Source organism: Camelus bactrianus, chromosome 26 (genome assembly GCF_048773025.1).
Source record: "Camelus bactrianus isolate YW-2024 breed Bactrian camel chromosome 26, ASM4877302v1, whole genome shotgun sequence".
NCBI lineage: Eukaryota > Metazoa > Chordata > Mammalia > Artiodactyla > Camelidae > Camelus > Camelus bactrianus.
Window position 1 is genome coordinate 22073992 of NC_133564.1, and position 19672 is coordinate 22093663.

At 35.0% G+C, this 19672-nt stretch overlaps 1 protein-coding gene across 1 annotated transcript in view; it reads left to right on the forward strand.

The window, feature by feature from the left end:
* Window positions 1-18429, forward strand: part of SGCZ (sarcoglycan zeta) — a 40916-nt gene extending 22487 nt beyond the window's left edge. Inside the window, exons 3-6 of the mRNA XM_074353780.1 lie at window positions 4260-4332; window positions 13685-13957; window positions 18022-18133; window positions 18235-18429. Of these exons, the coding sequence (XP_074209881.1) occupies window positions 4260-4332; window positions 13685-13957; window positions 18022-18133; window positions 18235-18429 (653 nt within the window). The remainder of the gene's footprint in view (window positions 1-4259; window positions 4333-13684; window positions 13958-18021; window positions 18134-18234) is intronic.
* Window positions 18430-19672: the final 1243 nt, after the last annotated feature.

Consider the following 19672-nt stretch of genomic DNA (forward strand, 5'->3'; position numbering starts at 1 on the left):
AAACTAAAACCCTGGTAGAGTTAATGACTTTTTCACTTACGCCAGTTATTCAAATATGCATTTCTAGTATATCTTTCACAGAGAACTGATAAGTATAAAACACAGAAAAATTATAGCCGCTCATTTTAGTTACTGAAGGGCCTACTATGCATTTTTGTTTTTATGTCTCCTCAATTTTTTAAACATTATGATGAAGTTCAATTAAAAGTAAAATCTTGTTGGACTGTTTTTTAGAAGAACCTTCCTTCTCAGAGCTTATTTGAGCATTGATAGATCTCATCTGGTACCCCAGCAGCTGCATTAGGGAATTCCTTGATTTACTGAATAAAGTTTTGATTAATAACATGCATTTACTATTTAACATTCAAGAATCTCTTTACAGTGTCTAAATTTCAGGTTTCAAACTTCAGCATGAGACTATGTTACTTAAAGGTATGCATTTTGGGGTATAGAGATTTCACATATTAATGAGTGGACCCATGTCAGGACATTAACTGTACAGACACAATGTGGACATTTTCTGTGGCGGATTTTCAGAAAGAAAAGTGATAGAATTAAGGAATACTGAATTCTTACTACAACCAGATTCTTTTATATCCTATTTAGGAAAAATCTAACCCAAATTGTAAGACATTACTATTTTTATTTGTATCTGTAGAAATTGAAGTTTGGAGAGATTAAATAACTTGTTCAAGGTCATTTAAATGAAATGAAGGAACTGGGATTGCTTTGCAAATTGGCTAACTTCAAAGTTCATAAAAAACCTGAACTCCAAAATTCTAGCCTCATCAGTAAGGTATTTAATTTCTCTGATTAGAGATTCATCATCTTTCAGCTGTAAACCACCTATTATCTGCTTATATTAAAAAATACCTGTGAGGAAACAAATGAGATAATGTATGTAAAACTAATATTTCGAAGCATAGAGGTATTTTTGCTTTGCTTCTGTGTATATTACTGACCACAGTTTCTTCTGCACAAAGCCAATAACCCCATAAAATATTAGTTGACATTAACTGCGGTAGAATTCATGCAGCTGGTGGCTGGAAAGATGCCACATTTCACAGAATTTATTTTTTCAGTTACTGTAAAGTTGAGAAGAACCTGGGAATACCAGGTATTTTTGGTTTCCTTTTCTTGTCCTGCCTGTTCTGGAGCAAATGACTTCCCAAAGACATACATGGATGTCAGCGAATTGATAACGAGTTAGCTTAGAGTATAGCGTTAGAGTAGACGTAGCCGTACTAGGAAGGATACGTAAATTTACTTTGAATGATGCTTTTAATTTAGGGAGGGGTTGTATTTTATATTAGGCATTTGTAAAGAGTAGCATCCCAGCTTATGTCTAAAACTGTTTTCAAATATAAAGTAGGACCACAATTCATATATATTCTTTTTCCTTTCTAACAAAGAATATGACATCCTTATTCTTTGGTTTTGAGGCTAGAAAGAATGAGATCCAGCTTTTGATCCTGAAGCTTGCCTGCCTCATTTTTCCTGACCATTACAGTAGTCAGCAGTCTGTGTTTTCTCTGTCTTATAACACCGTCTTCACTTTAAGTTATTTGAAATATCTTTTAGCATCTATACCATCAAGCAAAACTGACATTGTACCCTTTTAAACAGCTCTTTTCAACAGCAGTAAGCAACAAATATTTATGTAGTCATCAAGTTTAAATATACATTTTGATAAATGCCTATGTTCTGTTCCTTTTTCTATCCTGCTTGCTTTTTGGTTTCCGTGGTTTCTATAACTTAAGATGTGAGAATTCATCACACATTTTTTTTCCCATGAAGTGAGGATGTGTACTTTTGGCACCAAATAAATGTTGAGTAATGGTTAGATTTACGAGGTAAAATATATTATACCCAATTAATTTTGAATTTCAGAGAAACAACAAAAAGAATTTTGTATGTCTCCTGCAAATATTGCATGTTATACTAAAAAATGATTTTATGTGTAACTGAAATTCAAGATTAATTCGGTGTCCTATATTTTTAATTGCTAAGTCTGATAACCCTACCAACAGTCTGAACTTTGTAAAAATTTCCCATTCATAGGAAATGTGTATATGCTATAAGAGTGTGTATCTGGCTCAGATGGCTTTTATTCTTCCTCACTGATTTCCTCTTAAGATTATCATTGTTGCTTATTAATTGTTGTCCTTTTGACTAATTATGGGACAAACGGGAAGAGGATAAGATTAGTTTTCTTATTCTCTGGAACTCTGCAGTTAATTATTTATGTTATTTTATGCAGTTTTTAATTTGGCCCCTTGGATGGTATGATTATACATTTATTTCTTCAAGAATATTTTTTCAATCATCAATAATTTTATATGTTGATACTTAGAATTGAGATTTCTGTCAGCTTTTCATCCTCATTGTAAAGTTAAACTTTTGATAGCAATCTGCTTTCACTTTCACTGATACATTTTGTGCTCAGTTACTATGTGTGCCATTCTGTGTTTGAAAATAAATATTGCTGGGGGTTTTCAGTTATAGTTCTGGTATCTTGTCTGGGAAGTTTTCAAAATTACAGAATAGTAGAAATTAATTTTTGAACTTTGCAGATGGATAACTGTCTTTTCTGGAAATAATAACTTATTTTAAAATGTCAAAGGAGTCTCTCCCTGAGATAAGAACATTTACATCTTGGAATGTTTTTTCAAATGCCACCCCCACCACAATCACAAAATCAGAGTTTTATCTAAAACTGTTACGTTACTTTCAAAGACCTATTTCTAAGAACTGTCCACTCAAAGAAATAAAATATTTTACAAAATATCAAAACAGCAAACTCCTTAAATAATTGCTCTCAATTTGTGATAACAGTTAAATATATAAACAGTATACGCCCTACAGATTCTCTTTAGTAAAGCAAACAAGCGCCAACCAACAACTACTAAAACCCTCTTGTTGTAAGAGGTCAACAAATGTGGATAGCTTTCAGCTGATAAACTATAAACTGAAATCTGTAATCTTAGGAATTTACTGGAGCAGAACCTTATAAATTTACCCTTAGAACCATAATATAGATGAAATCATTCTATAGACCTTGAAAAAATCTCTTCCTCTGTGATTCAAGATCAGAATCTCCATTGCTGTTTTATGCAGAGGAGTCTTCTGGTGAGTCTAGTGTATTTCACTATATATACACTTACTTTTAGGGAATTTACGTGTTAACTCTAATTTCCTAGTGACAATTTTTTCATTGCTTTTTGAATGAATATGTTTTATATTATTCTTCATGATAAGCAAAAGCAGCTTCATTTTGTAGGCATAAAATTTATATTTTTTATTCACGTTGTATTATTGAGCTAAGCATTTTTTAATTTACATTGTATTGTTGAGCTAAGCGTTGAGGTCACTGAGGGAGCAAGCATGACATTCTTACACCAAGATGTTTGAAGAAGTTTAAACAAAAAGAAAATAAAGCTTATTCTGAAGGGAATGATCTTAAAGATTTATATAAAATTACAAAGGGAAAAAAAGAAGTTTTGTTATCATCATCTTTAAAAAATATTTTTGCATTTCATTTTTGGAAAGGAATATTATTTTATTTTGCTCACTTAAATTAGAAAAATCTCTGTAAACCTGGAAAATCAAATGAACTTGATAAATGAAAGTTTATATGGAGTATCATTCAACTGCCTGAATGCATGACCTCTTCAGGTAACTGTGGCCCCATATGAAGTCCATTCTAATGAAATGAATTCAAGCAGTTCATGATTTTAGATTGAGCCTTAATTCCAGAGAGGTCAAAGTCAGGTGCCCTGTTCTCTGCAGTTTGATGATCACTCTAAGCAAAGTTGGGAGCTGTATGTGGGAGAATTGCGAAATGCCCTATAGACCTGTGTCTTTAAGTAATTAATAATATACTCCATCGAAGCACATGGATAACTTCACATTTCCATTCCTGCTCTGCTGTTTGTAGAAAGAATTGAGTGTTGTGACCTACCCCTCCCTCAAATTCTCTTACCTGGGAATTAAGACAAGGGAAGGAAATGGGTCTTTGTTGTGTGATCAGAGGGTGAAAATTCTCACGCAATCTGAACTTTTATAAATAAGATCATCTTAAAAGGGGTCAACATGGTAGGATTTAGATTTACTCTCCTTGGCCCTTCACTGCCTTGATCTATTTTTCTGTACTTCTGTTTTCAGTTGTCCCATTTATAGAAGATGCATAAAAATAGAAATGAAAACCAATATGTCTATCCATTTGCGTGTTCTAACTACTGGGCTCATGTTACCCTCAGGCACTGAAGGAGCAGTGTTCGGGCACTCTGTGGAGACACCTCACATCAGAGCGGAACCTTCCCAAGACCTCAGGTAAGTCCTGGCATTTATACCTGTGTCATAGTTTCCATCACTGGTGATCATTTTGATATGTAAAGAACTAAAGTAGAAAATATACTATATAACTGTAAAAAAAATTGACCACTCCTGCCTACATGGTAAATAGATAATCACATTTTTGATTAAGTCAAGAAAATGTGAGTTATTATTCTATCCTTTTGTATATTTTTCCCTGACAAACATACAATGGATATAAAATACAGATGTCAGACAGGAGAAGTGTGGGAAAAGAAAAAGAAAAGGCAGTTATAGATGTTGAGAGAAGGACTAATAAAAATAGGGATTCCAGAAATTCTGATATAGACAGTGTAATATAGGGCGTAAAGAAAGGGGAGGCAGAGACTGGGGAAAAGCTATAAATGATTAGGCAGTGTAAAGTAGAGGGAAATACAAGAAGAAATGTAAATACTAATCAGAAAAAGACAGAACTTAATTGCCCGATGGAGGACACCTCAATATAGTATTTAAATGGAGTTAGCTGCCCCCTGACATTGTACTGTTTCTGACAGTCACAGTTTTATTAAAAGCCCTCACTACCCAGAAGATTGTGAGATGACAACATAATAAGGAATTCTCCCTGTATAATCATGGCAACTTTTGATAAAACTTGAAATAATAAAATCTAGTAACTGATCCATTGATGTTCTTAATTCAATAAATAAGCTAAACTGTAGGGCTCAGTGATGTTTTATATAACTTACTGCGGTAATCATTTTGCAGTACACACATATATCAAATCATTATCTTGTATATCTTAAATCAATACCATGTTATATATCAGTAAAAGAAGACATTTTTATAATTAATTTCTGACAAGTAAACTATACATTCTAAAAAGTATTCACCACAGTATCAAAAAAAGACAACCATGTGGATATTAAAAAATAAACCACATATTAAAAATCATTTTAAAGCTGATTCAAAGTATTAACCTAAGAGATAGAGTCCGTGTCTTGGAAAACATAAAAATATTAAGCACAAAAACTCAATTTATTTCATGAAAATCAGGTTCAGCCTTTCCCATTTGGATGAGTGAAAAAATGCTCAAATGAAAATAGAAAAATGAAACTGAAAATTGTTAATTCAAAGAAAAGCCATACTTTTACAACAGTAAATTTTGGAGGCCCTTATAGTTCTAGGATAAAATTTCCTGATGAACTCAGTTTCTCACAAGTTAATTAGCCAGATTCAAACTAGGTAGTTGAATCTGCCTTCTTCCGACAGGTGAAGGTGACCCTCTTCATGTGATCAGGGCATTTTTTTAATAAGACAGAAATAATGATTATTTAGTCTACGCCAAAGTCCCGGGGGCTTAGGAGGGTTGAAGAATGTGTATAAACAGTATCTCATAATGTGTTACGGTCTTGATTTATGGCTTTCTTCTTACTGAGGACTCAACATTTTTGTATAAATTATTTTATCCTTTTCCACCTGACAAAGGCCGTGTTCCCCTAGAACGGGATCTGCGTCTTCCCTGCTTTAGCGCTATAGCAGCCAGCCCTCCCTCTCACATATAATGGCATTATTATAATTTGTTAATTTGAATTCCTGAAACTTAGCAAAGCTGATTAATGAGGATGCTAACTATATTCATGTAATATACGGAATGTGGTAGGATTTGCTGTCGTACTACGAGGACACAAGTGACTAACGTTGATTCCTACTGTTTTTGAGCTGCGTTTTAACATGAATACCAGAGTTTAGTGATTCATTCAATACGGTTTTTAATTACTAAGTTTTAAAATAAACTTTTTTTTGCTTCTAACATTTTAGTAATTATGTACTCATTTTACAATTTTCATTATGAAAAGCCTATTGCCAAAAGAAGAATAAGAATCAACTGCTATTTTAATTGCCTTGCTGACATGTCTCGAAATTCATAAACGTGAATGTGTATTAAATGATAATTAGTCTATAGTGTGTCTGGCTTTTATATTTTGTAATTATTCATCAATTATTTAAACATTGAGCTAAGCTGGGCTTATCTGCTAGTGCTAAAAGCAGATTGGCAGCCTCTAAGATGAGTGGTACTGATCTAAATTCCACAACCTAAACAGAAGCAGAGCACAGTAATGATGGGGGTAGTCAATTATTCATCTGTGTACCGAAGATTAAAAGCAGAGTGTCTGAGAAGATCTTTACAAGTCTTGCTGACAATTTTACTTTCAGGGCAATAAGAAATACTCCTAGTTGACACCAAAGTCTAATCAACAAGGTGACATTGGCTGACACAGTAAATAAAATGTAGTTTGGAGAGTAAGAAGTCATGTTGTCTTTGCTTTTATTTTTGTCAAGAATAAAAGAATTTAGAAATAAACATCTCAAAATGTTTATTATAAAGTATAGGCAATATTTTGGTATGGAAATGTAGTAGATTGCTATCATTTATTTAAAAGCATTTATTAAGCACTCATCAAACATCTTTTGATGTTTTAGCCAAGGTCTGTGCTAGTCTTCATGTACATTTTAAACCTACATATGTAGATTTTCTTTGATTTTTTAAAATATAAGTTGATATTGTTATTCAGTAGGGACTTACTTGTTAAAAGGCTAAACAACAAATAGTAAGGACATCACAGTATATTTGCCTGAAATAGTCCAAGTATGAATGTTCTTTTTTAATTTATTTCTTAAATTAATATATAGCTAAATTACTACAGTTCAGTAGAATTTCTGTACTCTTTGGTGAGAAGTGATGAAATCTGTAGTGTGATACCCACTCTCCAAGGATTGTTTGGATCTGAGTTCTGTTAATGTTCCAAGAATAAGACAAAAATCTAGACTTGGAATCAGTAAAATGAGTTAATATTTAATGATATAATTGGCATCTTAGCATAATTTCCATTATTGTATGCATATCATTTAAAACTGAAATGTTGAGGTTTGCAGACTCCAAATTAATCTCTGGAAACACATAGCTTTAATTTACATCGTTCCTGTGTTCAAGGAAAAGCCAACATTTATTAAGTGTTAAGTATTTTTCGAGACAATTTGTCAATAAAGGGGTAAAATGCTTTGCTACTTATGAGAAAAAAAAATGACAAGACAATGGTATTTTTCTCTTACTTTCTGCTCCTCTCCCATGTCTCCTCTTCTCTCTTGTTTTCCCTTCTTCCCTCTCTTCCTTCCTTTTATTCTTTCATTCTATGTATGTAGAAATGAAGTAGTAAATGTGCATGAGAAGCTGCCTTCACTTTCAATCTTGGGAACAGGGAGCAACAATTGACCTAGGGATCTGTTTGATCCAGTTTTCAGGAGGAGACCATGATGGGTGTGCAAGTGTACAGGGAACAGTACAAATGCAGGGAACAGAAACAATGTGATTTGCAGCTGAAGAATGCTCAAGGTAGCCTAAAGTGATAAGGCAGTAAAAGTGATAAGATAGTATAAGAATATATATTCAGGTCACAGTTTTCATTAGATTTTTTTTTCTTAAAACATTTTTCTGTTGATTTCTCCATTCATTCCATCCTTGGAACAGCGAATAGTGAGTAGCAACTATGTTTCTGGTGCTGTGTTAAATAATTAGCAAGAACAAGGTACATGATACTCAAGTTCTGCTTAAGTTTCCATTTAGTAATTGCATCTTGCAACTTAGTTTAAGAGAAGTCTAAATCATTTTCTCAGAGAATTGAGAATTTTACAGATCTAGACCACTTATTTTCAAATTTGAAAATTGCATAACGTCTTAAAAATAAGATCTTTTTTTGCATTTTTGGTATGTAAACACCCAAACTGAGTTGGTTGGGAAAAACAGGCAGTGGAGTGACTCAAGCTGAGCATTAACCCTTCTCTCTGCTATAATCCCTGGGTACCCACATGAAGACTCGTCAGACACGCATCGCTGTGATTACTATAATGCTATGAAAATGAACACAATTGTAGTTCATTAATTCCATTGACTAATTACATAGAAAGTCACAAGTTTTGCCAATACCTGTGGATTTTATTTTTCAACAAAGCCTTTAGAAAATATTTTGTAATAAAATGCATAGTTTGAAGTATATGCTGTAAACCCTCTGCAGTGGAAGCTTGAGAATTTCCATAGAGAAAAGAAGCAGGACATCACATAACTGCTGACAGTGTGTTGCCAAAAGTCTACTGATTAGATAGTTCTAGAAGAATTTCAGGTTTAGTCTGATTTGAGTTCCGAGTCCTGAGCCCAGGACATTCGATAGGGATTCTAGGCTAATTTGAGAAGGCCAGGGTTTCTAGAGAAAACCAGTACAACCAAAGACTGGCATAGTAACCTATAGCAATTCTTTTTATGATTCCTGGGCTTCAGTCTTGTGTGAAAGGTTTCCCTTTTCTTTTCCAGAACTTTCTAGGTAAAATATGAATTTTTAGAGTGTACATTTCTCAGTGTTGGTGGGATGACTAAGAGATAATCCATGCAAAGTTTTAAATATAGAGTAAGTTCCCAGTACTAACATTAGCTTTTACTATATTATTATAAACATATGGCTAGCTCACTAAAAAAAGAGCAAATCTAATGATGTTTTGCAGTGGATAGAATATTTTTATAGTTAAGGTCCTCTGTAATTTTATTTATTAGGTAACTGAGCTCCAGTAAGGTTAACTGGATTTAAAACTTCTAGTAGAACTCGTGTAGAACCTATGGGCTTCTTATTCAAAATCCCGTGTTTAAGTCTTTCATTAGATTGATGTAACTCTTTTGCATAATAATCTTTAATAATAATCGAGTTTATGCCTCAATTTCCCAGACTGCTTCTTGGAAATAACTTGCATTACTTTACAATATGCAGAAACACTTTCAATTTATAGGAAATACTTTTATGTTATCCTGCAGTTTATAATGCAGCTTCTAGTGCCCAGCTTCTAGTAAGAGCCTGGGAAATTATTATTTATAAAATAGTCAGTGAAATACATTATTATCAATCAAACCATTTTGATAAGCTGGGATGGTGGTGATATGATGTCTACCTTTTATGTATTTTAAATTTTGTAACTGTATCTACTTTTTCTATAATGTTCTTTGGATAGAAAATACCACAATCATATACTTACCTGATTTCAAAGCATTTTAAAAAGTGCCTCATTGTGCTTCAATGCAGAGAGGTGACTTTCTTGTTAGAATTCATGGAGATTAACACTGGGAGTTTGGATGAAAGTATAAAGCAAAATTTGCACATCACTTGTAGAAAGTGTGTTTTTTCCCCCCATTCAGCAAGTGATAGGCCTAGAGTCAGTGGGGCTCTGGTAGGTAGTGTGTGCACTTATGTAAATGTAAGTGTACATGTAATTATGGATATTGATATTGGATGATTCAGGTTAATGTATGCATCTTTAAATGCTCACAGTTAATTTATGCTATTCACAATATTGTTAATTTTCTGATTTTTGGTCTCCACTTACATTAGTCATGCTATGAAATTTTTGCTCTCAAAAATGTAGTTTATTTGCTTAGGTTAAATAGTCAGGCAAGCTCGTGAAAAATAGTTTGCAGCTTACTTTAATTTTCATGTTCACAAGAAATATTTGACTACCACAGCATGTGCCTTTGAAAATAGAATTATGAAATCCTCCAAATATTCTAGTAAATTTTTATTACATACTCTTATCTGCACACTCTCCATAATTAAAGTTCCTAGTGTATATTACTCATCTGAATGATGGATACTATGTAAAACAGACAGTTCTATTTTTAATAAAATTTATAACACTTCTTAATGATCACTACATTTAATTTTATCAAGATTAGCAGAGCATACCGTTGAAACCTGTTTAATTCAAAGTCTTAATCACTTTCAGAACTTGAAGGATTTAGCAATACTGTAAAATTGCTATCACTTTTTGTATATTTTAGGTACCCCTTGATAAGTTTTATATGTGTGTGTGTGTGTGTATCTCAGATGTATATTGTCTTAGAGCACAAAATTAGCTGCACAATAAAGGAAAATATTCCTGTGAAACTTAAATTTACATGTTTTGCCTCCATCGCACTGAATATCAGAACTAAGCCCCAGTCTGTTCAGTTCTCTTATTTTTCCCCGGGGTTACATCACTGTAGCAAGGGGCCTCCACTGCCAAAGCACTTGGGGGTGACATTTGGTCATTGGTAGCCTCGATCCAATTGGCATTTGCGGAGATGTTCTCCTTCTTACTGTCACTTCGTCTTCATTCACTGCAGGCCACTCCTCCTCTCTTCTTTGAGAATCTTCTGGTCTCTTGTCCTCTTATTCCGAACTATCCCTCTCTCCTCAAACCTCTAACACTTAAAGATCTCACAACCTAGGACTTGGCCTCAGGTGTCAGGACACAGAGAGCCATTCAAGACCAATACTGTTCATTTCTCTCCGCATCTTCTCTTGCCTGTGAATCAAGAAAACCATTCTCCAACTAGTGAAATAAACAACAGGGTCTCACGGATGTTGGTTTTCTTCTTTGTTTTGTTTATGTGCTGAGTCACTTTCAACACAGTACATGGCTAGGGTTTTTTCCAACTTAAAATGTCTATAACATTAGTAAACTTTAAAGATCTTTGACAGCTTATCTGCTCTATTATCCACCATTCGTGGCAAGGATGGTCGTTAGTGAATGGGGGAATGGCGCTGGGTTCAAGGAAATAGGACGGAAAAAATCCTATTAATATTTTAAAATACTTCTCTACCACATACTTATTTCCCTTAATCCGTTTAAGAAACTTCTTAAAATCCTATTTAAAAAACCGTAATTGTTAATTTAGAGATGACGAACTGAGGTTTATTGCTGCAGGCTGACTTTCCTGAACCCAGGGCTAGCCAGCTCTCCATCTTTACTGGCCTCTTTGAATAGGAATCCTCTAAGTCAGTGGTGGCAAAACACACTATGGCAACACTGGAAATGGATACCTGAGGTCTAAAATGAAGATGAAGATAATAAACACTTTAAATTAAGTAACTGATAAAGATGAGAACAGAAAAACTCAAAAGCCCAGAAATACTTGGTATATTTTAATGCTCTAGTCCCAAATGTCAAACATGGTAGAAGTATAGTATAAAAAATGTACACATTTACTATTTTAAATATTACATATATTATATATATATATATATATTACTGTCAAAATATGAGTAGTAACTCCAAGCCTTTATCCTTAGAAACTAAGCCGTATCAATTATTTGATAAGTGTGTTTTTCCTCCCACTTACAAGTTCATCAAGTTGTGCTTTCTTGAATATCAGATTCATATTTAATTCATTTTAATTAGGTTCTTATCTGACTTCTGTTTGATACAATCATACCCAAATCTATATAATTACATTTAATGTAATGGATAATTAACAAATGGAAATAGTAATGGTCACAGATGTGCTATTCAGGATGGTATATATTTGGGGATGTATCAGAGGAAATCAATTATAAGTATATATTTTAACACTCAGCTCTTGAAATTTAGATACTGTGGGCAAAGTGTAAGGATTATGATGAAAAAGATTATGGGTAATTTTTTTTTAAGTTTTCAAACGTTCTGTGAAAACATGTGATTTGTGTTTTTTAAAAAACCCAAAACATATTTCTTTAAAATATATATATTCAAAACCTGACCCCTCCAGGGACTTTATGAAGATGTCCAAGAGGTCCATAGAGATGAAAGTTTCAAAGTTGTGTTAATGAAAAAAGAAAATTTTAAGTGTCGAAATCACTTCTTCTAATGGCTGGCTCTAGTCCTTCAATATCACTTCCAGGTCTTTAAGTTCGGCTGTACTACTGAGAGAGCTCATCTTCAGACCATTTGACGTGGTTCTCTCTGCAAAACAGCTCCGGATCTATAGCCTAAGAGGAAACTAGTTGCTCTGGATGATGGTGAACGTGAGCCTGAGGGAAGTCTTGTCCTAAAGTCCTTGGTCAAGAGGGGCACGGGCAGTTGCAGCCTCAGAGCAAAGCTATTCTCCAAAACAATCAACCAGATACAATCTCTGATCACACTAAGTGCTTTTTGCGACTGTATCCTTGTTTCCATATTCTGCCTTCTTTTACTCTATCTCTGGTTTTATACTTGGAGATAATTTTTTAAATGCCTCCCAACTATCTTTTTTGCAGGCACAACTCTCTAAAACATTTGAGTATCACCCCTCATTTAATTTTTCTTTCTCAGACTAATGTCATTCATTCTGTGGACGTTTTCCTGGGCCAGTAGAGGTCAGTTAATGTTGGAAATGCCTTATGTCTTCATTTTAATTAATTCCTAAAATTGTAAGAGTCCATTGAGAATTTTCGAGTTTACAAAATTGTGACTGTGCAATATTTGGAAGATGGCAGTATTAATCATCTTCATTAAAATTCTCATCTTTTCAAGACAGTGTTCCCAAAAGACTGGCCCCCGTCCCTGACTAGTCAAGGAATTAAGAGACCGGGTCTTGGAGCTTAGAAGATAAGAGGCAGCTTTATTGCTTTGCCAGGCAAAAGGGACTCGTAGCAGGCTAGTGCCTTCAAAACTGTGAACCCATCTTAGGGTTGGGGCTTAGTGATTATATAGTGAACAAACTGGAGGAGTAAAAGCAGTATCAGTCAACAAGAATCTCTGGTAAAGCTTCCTCTTAAGTCTGGGTGAATCTGTCTGGCATCATGGGACCATCTGGTGGTCTGGAGGGGCATCAGCCTGTGATCTTCTTTATCTGATCAGACTCATCAGGCACCAGGAGGGACTTCAGAGGGTCTGGTTATTCTCCTGGGGTGGTTGTCCGGTGACTCCCTTCCTAGGGGAATGACTTACAATCCAAGCATGATTGTAAATTTCAATTGCCAGAATAAGGTAAAACAAACAGGAAAACTAGTAACTCTGCCTCTAACTCTAATTATAACGATGGGCCTGGGGCTGGGGACAGTGTCTGGTCAGTCAGATTTGCTGACTCTTTTAAAAGCAGACGGCAAGTATAAGGCCAGGAGTTAGCCTAAGCGCAGCCATTTTATTATTTCTCTTTCAATAAGATTCAGTTTATTGAGGGCTACTTATATGCTAACTTTGTAGAGATTTATTTCTTAAAACTCCATCACTAATATTGAAAATATGTAAAAGATTTAAACTAGGAAACTTACCATGACCTACTTTCCACGTGCATTGTGAAGGGAAACAACACAACTGTTACTAAATCGTTATACAAATGAGAGTAAATGACTGATGCTAACAAAGAGTTTCATAAAGAGCCAAAAAATAGAAGGCAATCAAAAATCAATTCTAAAACTCATTTTGTTGTTGTTGTTGTTTTGAAATGGCAAGGATTTGTATTTGTGCCTGCCTGTATGTTTTAGTTGACTAATGTAACCTTTGAGTCCATCTTATTTTTTTTTTCTTTTTACTATTAAGGATTTTTTTTTCTCCTTAGGCTTGAATCACCAACCAGGTCCTTGATAATGGAAGCTCCTCGGGGGGTCCAGGTGAGTGCTGCAGCTGGAGACTTCAAGGCCGCCTGCAGGAAGGAGCTCCATTTACAGTCCACAGAGGGGGAGGTGAGTGCTGAGTGTGGACGCTGGCCCTTTACTGCTGAGGACGCGTCTTCTCAAATTGTATGCACGTGGGTCCAGGAGAAACGGAAAGAACTGCTTCCGAAGAGAGCTGAAATTATGAAAATATTAATATTTCTTGAGTATGCAACTGGGTAAACCTAATGTTATTTTCTTAAGTCAGAGCTCCGTTTATTTTTTACTGAAAGATACTCACTCACAAATTAATTCTAAGTGGGACATCTAGGTTCCTGTACTTACAAAATTGACAGATAAACATAATGAATGTTAAGAAAATATCCAGAAAGAAATCAGTATTCATTTTCTTAGTTCTATATGGTCTTCAAGTTTTTCCAGAAAGTACTTTGAAAGTTTGTTTCAGTAGAAAGAGTGTCTCTATTTTTCTAAAAAAGCTTTACTATTTTGCCCAGTTATTTCTTAAATAAGGAGGTCCATGCCAATATTTTTCTTCCAAGTTACTTTATTTCACCCAAGAATCTTTTTAAAGTCTGTCATCATTTCTTTAAAGATCATGTGCTCTCTCTCACTGCTTATTTAAAGACCCCTTTGTCCTTGGCCTTCCACTCCTGCACTGGAACCGGATAGGCACGTCTTTATTTTGTCTGTGTTACTTGCTATCTACGTTGTGACTGTTGTGTCTGCAGAATCGTATTTTGTCCATTCTGGGAAATTCCTGAGTGTTATGTCTTCAGATATTCCCACTCCCCTTTTTTCTCTGTGACCTTTTGCAGAATCTCTGAAGAAATGGATGTCTTTTCATTCTCTTACCTTCCAGATCGTTTAGCCTTTCCCTCCTCATTTCTATCTCATGGGTAATACATTCTGTGCCTCTCTGCACCTGTTTTATTCAGATCTACACACCCAGCTTCCTCCTCAGTATCTGATCTCTTCTTCAGTCCCTACACCAGGCTTTTAATTCTAGTAATTGTGCTGTTCATCTGTTCATCACTAGGATTCTCATCTGTTGTTTTTTTTTTTCCCCAAATCTGCCTGAACATCTTGGTAGTCGCTCTCTTGTTTGCTTGTTTGTTTTTAATTCTACCTTCATTTATTTCAAAGCCTTATGCATAGTAGATAGTCTATTCTGCATCCTTTACCACAATTCCCAAAGTCCTTGAAGGTCTAAATCTGTTTTGTTGCTGTTTCCACCAGTTAATTCCCTTAATATTTCCTTCCTTCGTGTGCTTATTATTATTATTATTTTTATGAGTTTACAAAGGTCAAGCTGAGACGAAAAAACACTGGAAGGATGATTTGAGACAGACGCTCTGGAGCATTCCCTGCGACTTCAGATATAAAGATGAGGGCACACATCAATCAAATCAAAACAAGGAGGTGCACTTCTTACCTCCGTGCCATTATTTCAGTTGTTGATTCCAGATAAACTTGCAATACACATTTTGCTTCCTTCTTATAAACAAATTTATTGCCAGGATCATATGAGCAAACTAGTAGATATGACAGCTTAACTAATCTAGAAATATGCTTTATAATACTTAAAACATATATTCATATTACCTTTCAGGATTTCTTCCCACTGCCATTGCACACTATAATACTTTGTCTGCCACAGCAAGAGAGAACTCTTTCTTAAATAGCTCACATCTTATTTAAAGAGTTGTTTTTATCATGCTAATCATTTCATTCAAATTATTCATAATGAATTATCCCATAATAAATATTGGTGGTTATTAATCTCCATTCTGCTCCTATTTAGTCACCGCTTTACTTACGTTCTTTTATTCAAAGTATCAGTAGAATCCTTGGATTCAATTACAGATTAGCATTGTGAATTTAGTATTATGTTGTAAAAAGTCATAACCAAAGGTTTTCAGCTGTGGCCATTTTTTAAAATATTAATAAAATAAAGATACAAAAAAGCACAATGCTTTCTATTAGAATAAAATAGCATGCAATTTTTCTGGGGAGAAGTATGAAATGAAGTAAAGAGGAAGATTTTATATCATTGACTATGCCACAGAAAAGCAGATCCACCAATTGTTCAGCAGTATCAAAAAAATACAAGGCCTCTGCCCTTTGATAGTGTTTAAATTACTTAAGATTAGAATAAAAACACTATTGAAGTAACCAAAATAGGTAAGAATGAAACTGCACACAAAAGTCTGCACTGCAGAAGATTCAGTCATTCCAGACATAGAACTACAAGCAGTTTCAAATTCACCTCTGAGAACATGAATCACAATGTAGGTGGAACACTGAAAGTGTTATAATATGCAATGCAATAACTAAGTAACATACTGTTACAAGATCACAGAGGAAGAAGAAAACAATTTTTATTTTGCAGACTGATAAAAGATTTGCTACCACACTGGTAGGTCTGATTTCAACAGGTCAGAATGGAAGAAATGCATTCTTGGTGGAAAGGGGACAATGGGCCATGTTAAAAGCTTACGGGTGTAATTTGAAGGCCCAGGAAGAGTTTCAGAATAAATGGATTTATAGGGCAATATGGAATGCAAATATCAATTTTAGAAGTTGGAAAGTGAGCAGTGTCATAGTTACTACCTGAAGCAGAAAAGAACAAGCTATGAGCAAGTCCATCCAAGCTGCAGAAACCTGGTGAAGTTGAGCAAAGGGCTTGGGAAGAATCAATACATAACGCCCCTGTTTACCGCAGGGCTTACTTTTCTATCTCAAACCATAAAGATATCATTTTCTCTCTATTCTATTTTCTTTTTCTTTATTTTATTTTTTTTAACAAAAGGCCATCATTTATTCATTCATCCTTCTGTGGGTAGATGCTACACCTGTGAAGCTAACTTTCAAAATTCAGCATTTGATTTTATAAATGTCACTGGAATTAGACTGTTTATAACCATAGTTCTTCTTTTTCTCTCTCCTTGATTTAGTCCTCTTTTATTTATTTATTTTTGTTTTATATTATATTATTATTGAGGTAAAAGTGGTGTCTAACATTATATAAGTTTCAGGTGTATTCCATTACACTTTGACATCTGTATACATTACAAAGGGATCACCGCCAGCGGTCTAGTTATCTTCTATCACCATAAATTGACCTCCTTTTTCTCCTTTTAAAGGCCATGTTCATTTTAATTTACCAGCTAATAAAATCTACTTCCCATATGGGTGCAGTGACAGTGTGGGTCTCAGATGTGCATGGAATTAAGCATTGTCATATAGATAAATGTCGTCTAGAGCAGCCCCTAACTAGAGAGGAGGGTGGGGGCACTGCTGGCTAAGCTGAAGCAGCCACACCGTCAGTTTCAAGGCTGATCCTCCATAGCTGGGCTTGCCTTCCAGAGCTGTCACCTGCATGCCCTGCCTGTATAAAAACAGCCCCTCTCCACACTTACTCAGACAGGACTTCGATGAGGACAAATGTGTAAAACAGAACAAAAAAAAGAGTATTCTCTGGTTCTCCTGTCAATTTAGAGATGCCTTTAGGCAGTAATTAGCTATATAAGGATAGAATCTAGACACAGCTAGAGACGGCTATTTCTTTGCTCATTCAAATTCATGATCCAGTTTTCCTTTGGAACATTCCTCGAGTTTGTCAGAACATAACGATCTCTGTCCCTGAAAGTGTGGAGTCCATGATTTGGAATAAGTGAAATAATTTTGCCAGTTAGAAGATTTAGCAACATAGGTATTGAGTAGAGGTAATATATTTCATGGAGACGTCAAACTGGTTATGTCTATAATCACCAGTTGCTAATTGTGCACTTTATGTATCTACTTGGTGTAGACTGTGAGTCAACATGGTTTTATGAGCTCTTTAAAAAATTAGTTCAGAGAGTAAGTTTTTTTAATTGAAATATAGTTGATTTACAATGTTGTGTTAGTTTCTGGTGTACGGCATAGTGATTCAGTTATACATATATATATATATATTCTTTTTCATGTACTTTTTCATTATAGGTTATTTCAAACTATTGAATATAGTTCCCTGTGCTATACAGTTGGGCCTTGTTGTTTATGTTTTATATATAGTAGTTTGTATCCGCTAATTACAAACTCCTAATTTATTCCTCCTCCCTGCTAGAAAGTAAATTTTAAAAAATTAATTGCCCACCCCTTCAGCAATGGCATCTCCATTAACATCCTTATTTCTTTGTATATTCTTAAGACTAGGCATGATTAAGAAGTTAAATTAAGAGACTGTCAAAATCATTCATTTTCTGCGGTGTTTGAATACCTGAGCTGGCCCCGTAAGCAGATTGTACAACGTTGCTTTTCAGGTGGACAGCATTCTGTCCCAATGCACCGTTGTCTCAAAGGAGAAGGCGGCGGCCGAGCGTTTGGTCTATACCTTAGGAGTCAGTTTGTTGGTTGGTTGCCAAGTCGTCTTTCTTGTTTTTATAGTACGCAGTAAAGCTCGCAATAATATAGGATGCCAAAGTAAATTAAAATGCAGTTTCTTTCTCCCTAGATATTTTTGAATGCGGATACAATCCGGCTGGGAAACCTGCCGACGGGCTCTTTTTCCTCGTCTTCCCCCAGCTCCTCCAGCTCCCGGCAGACGGTGTACGAACTGTGCGTCTGCCCCAATGGCAAACTTTACCTGTCTCCGGCCGGGGTCGGGTCCACTTGTCAGTCCAGTAGCAGCATCTGCTTGTGGAGCTGAAGTGACTGATTTCTCCTCACACCAGAATAGCCTTTTGTTCCTGTCCGTCTGCTTCACAGTTCTGCTCCGTTTCCCTCGTGATCAGTCCAGAGCTTCTCCAAACGGTCCACAGAGCAACTCCTTCCCATGCAAGCAGGGATGTGCGCCACCCTCTCCGTGATTTACCGGACTGCTCAACACGGAGAGTGAGGGCCAGAACAGTGGGAAAACCATCTTTGGAAGGAAAACTGGATCATAACTCTTGCTCAGAAGGGAGGATAACATAGGTGCCTTTGCTACATGAAGTGAAGCACACAGTTTTAGATTTTTGCAGGACCTGGATATGGACTGCACATGTATACATTACATAGATGAAATTCGCAGTATCTGATGGCAGGATGAAATGGTTAACCCTGTAAGAAAACTAATTCTACAGTCTGAAAGCACAATTTTCCATTCATCTTTTTGGATGTCAACTTTTATCCCAAAATTTTAAAATTTTAAAGCATTATGTAATGCTTGCTTTACTAAAAATTAAATTCAGTACATGGTTTTTAACAAAAGACAAGACAGAATCCCACCCTGAGTTTTATTTGTTTCTTTAAACTAACAATGTGTTGTTACTCTTTGTCTACTAAGTCTAGAATTTTGTACATTAGGTAATTTTGAAAGCTCTCAGCAATATAATCTTTACAGAATTAACAAAATGCCATTATACCGTCATCTGTTAGATCTGAATGGCCTTATATAAGTATTTACTTGGCTACTGCATGTGACGTATTTGCTTTTAACAAAACATCTAATTTACTGCAATACAAGGTAGGATTAAGAGGGACATACTGATGGTGTGGAAATCATAGTTTTTTTTTTTTTTTAATTCACATGCTATCCTATCCTTTACACCTAGGTTCCAATAGTACAATTTTTGTTTGCTTCATTCACTTTATACTTGACTCGGACTGCTAAAATTCATACATCCTCTAAATAAATAAAAACTACTGTGATGCCTAATGCTGAGAATGAATTCAATTTCCATTGAAATACCATCTACAGAATTGTATCTATGTATTTTTATTAGTAATTAAAACTTAAGGATGATAGAAATTAAATTAAAAATCCCTGTTTAAACAGTAAAATATACAAATGTTTAAAAATGTGTTGAAAATGTGTTTACTCCATTAGATTCATATTTTAAGGAATTTTTAGTCACATTTCCTTTCAGCTCTTAACATTTAGTTACTTTTATTAGACTGTTCAGCTACCC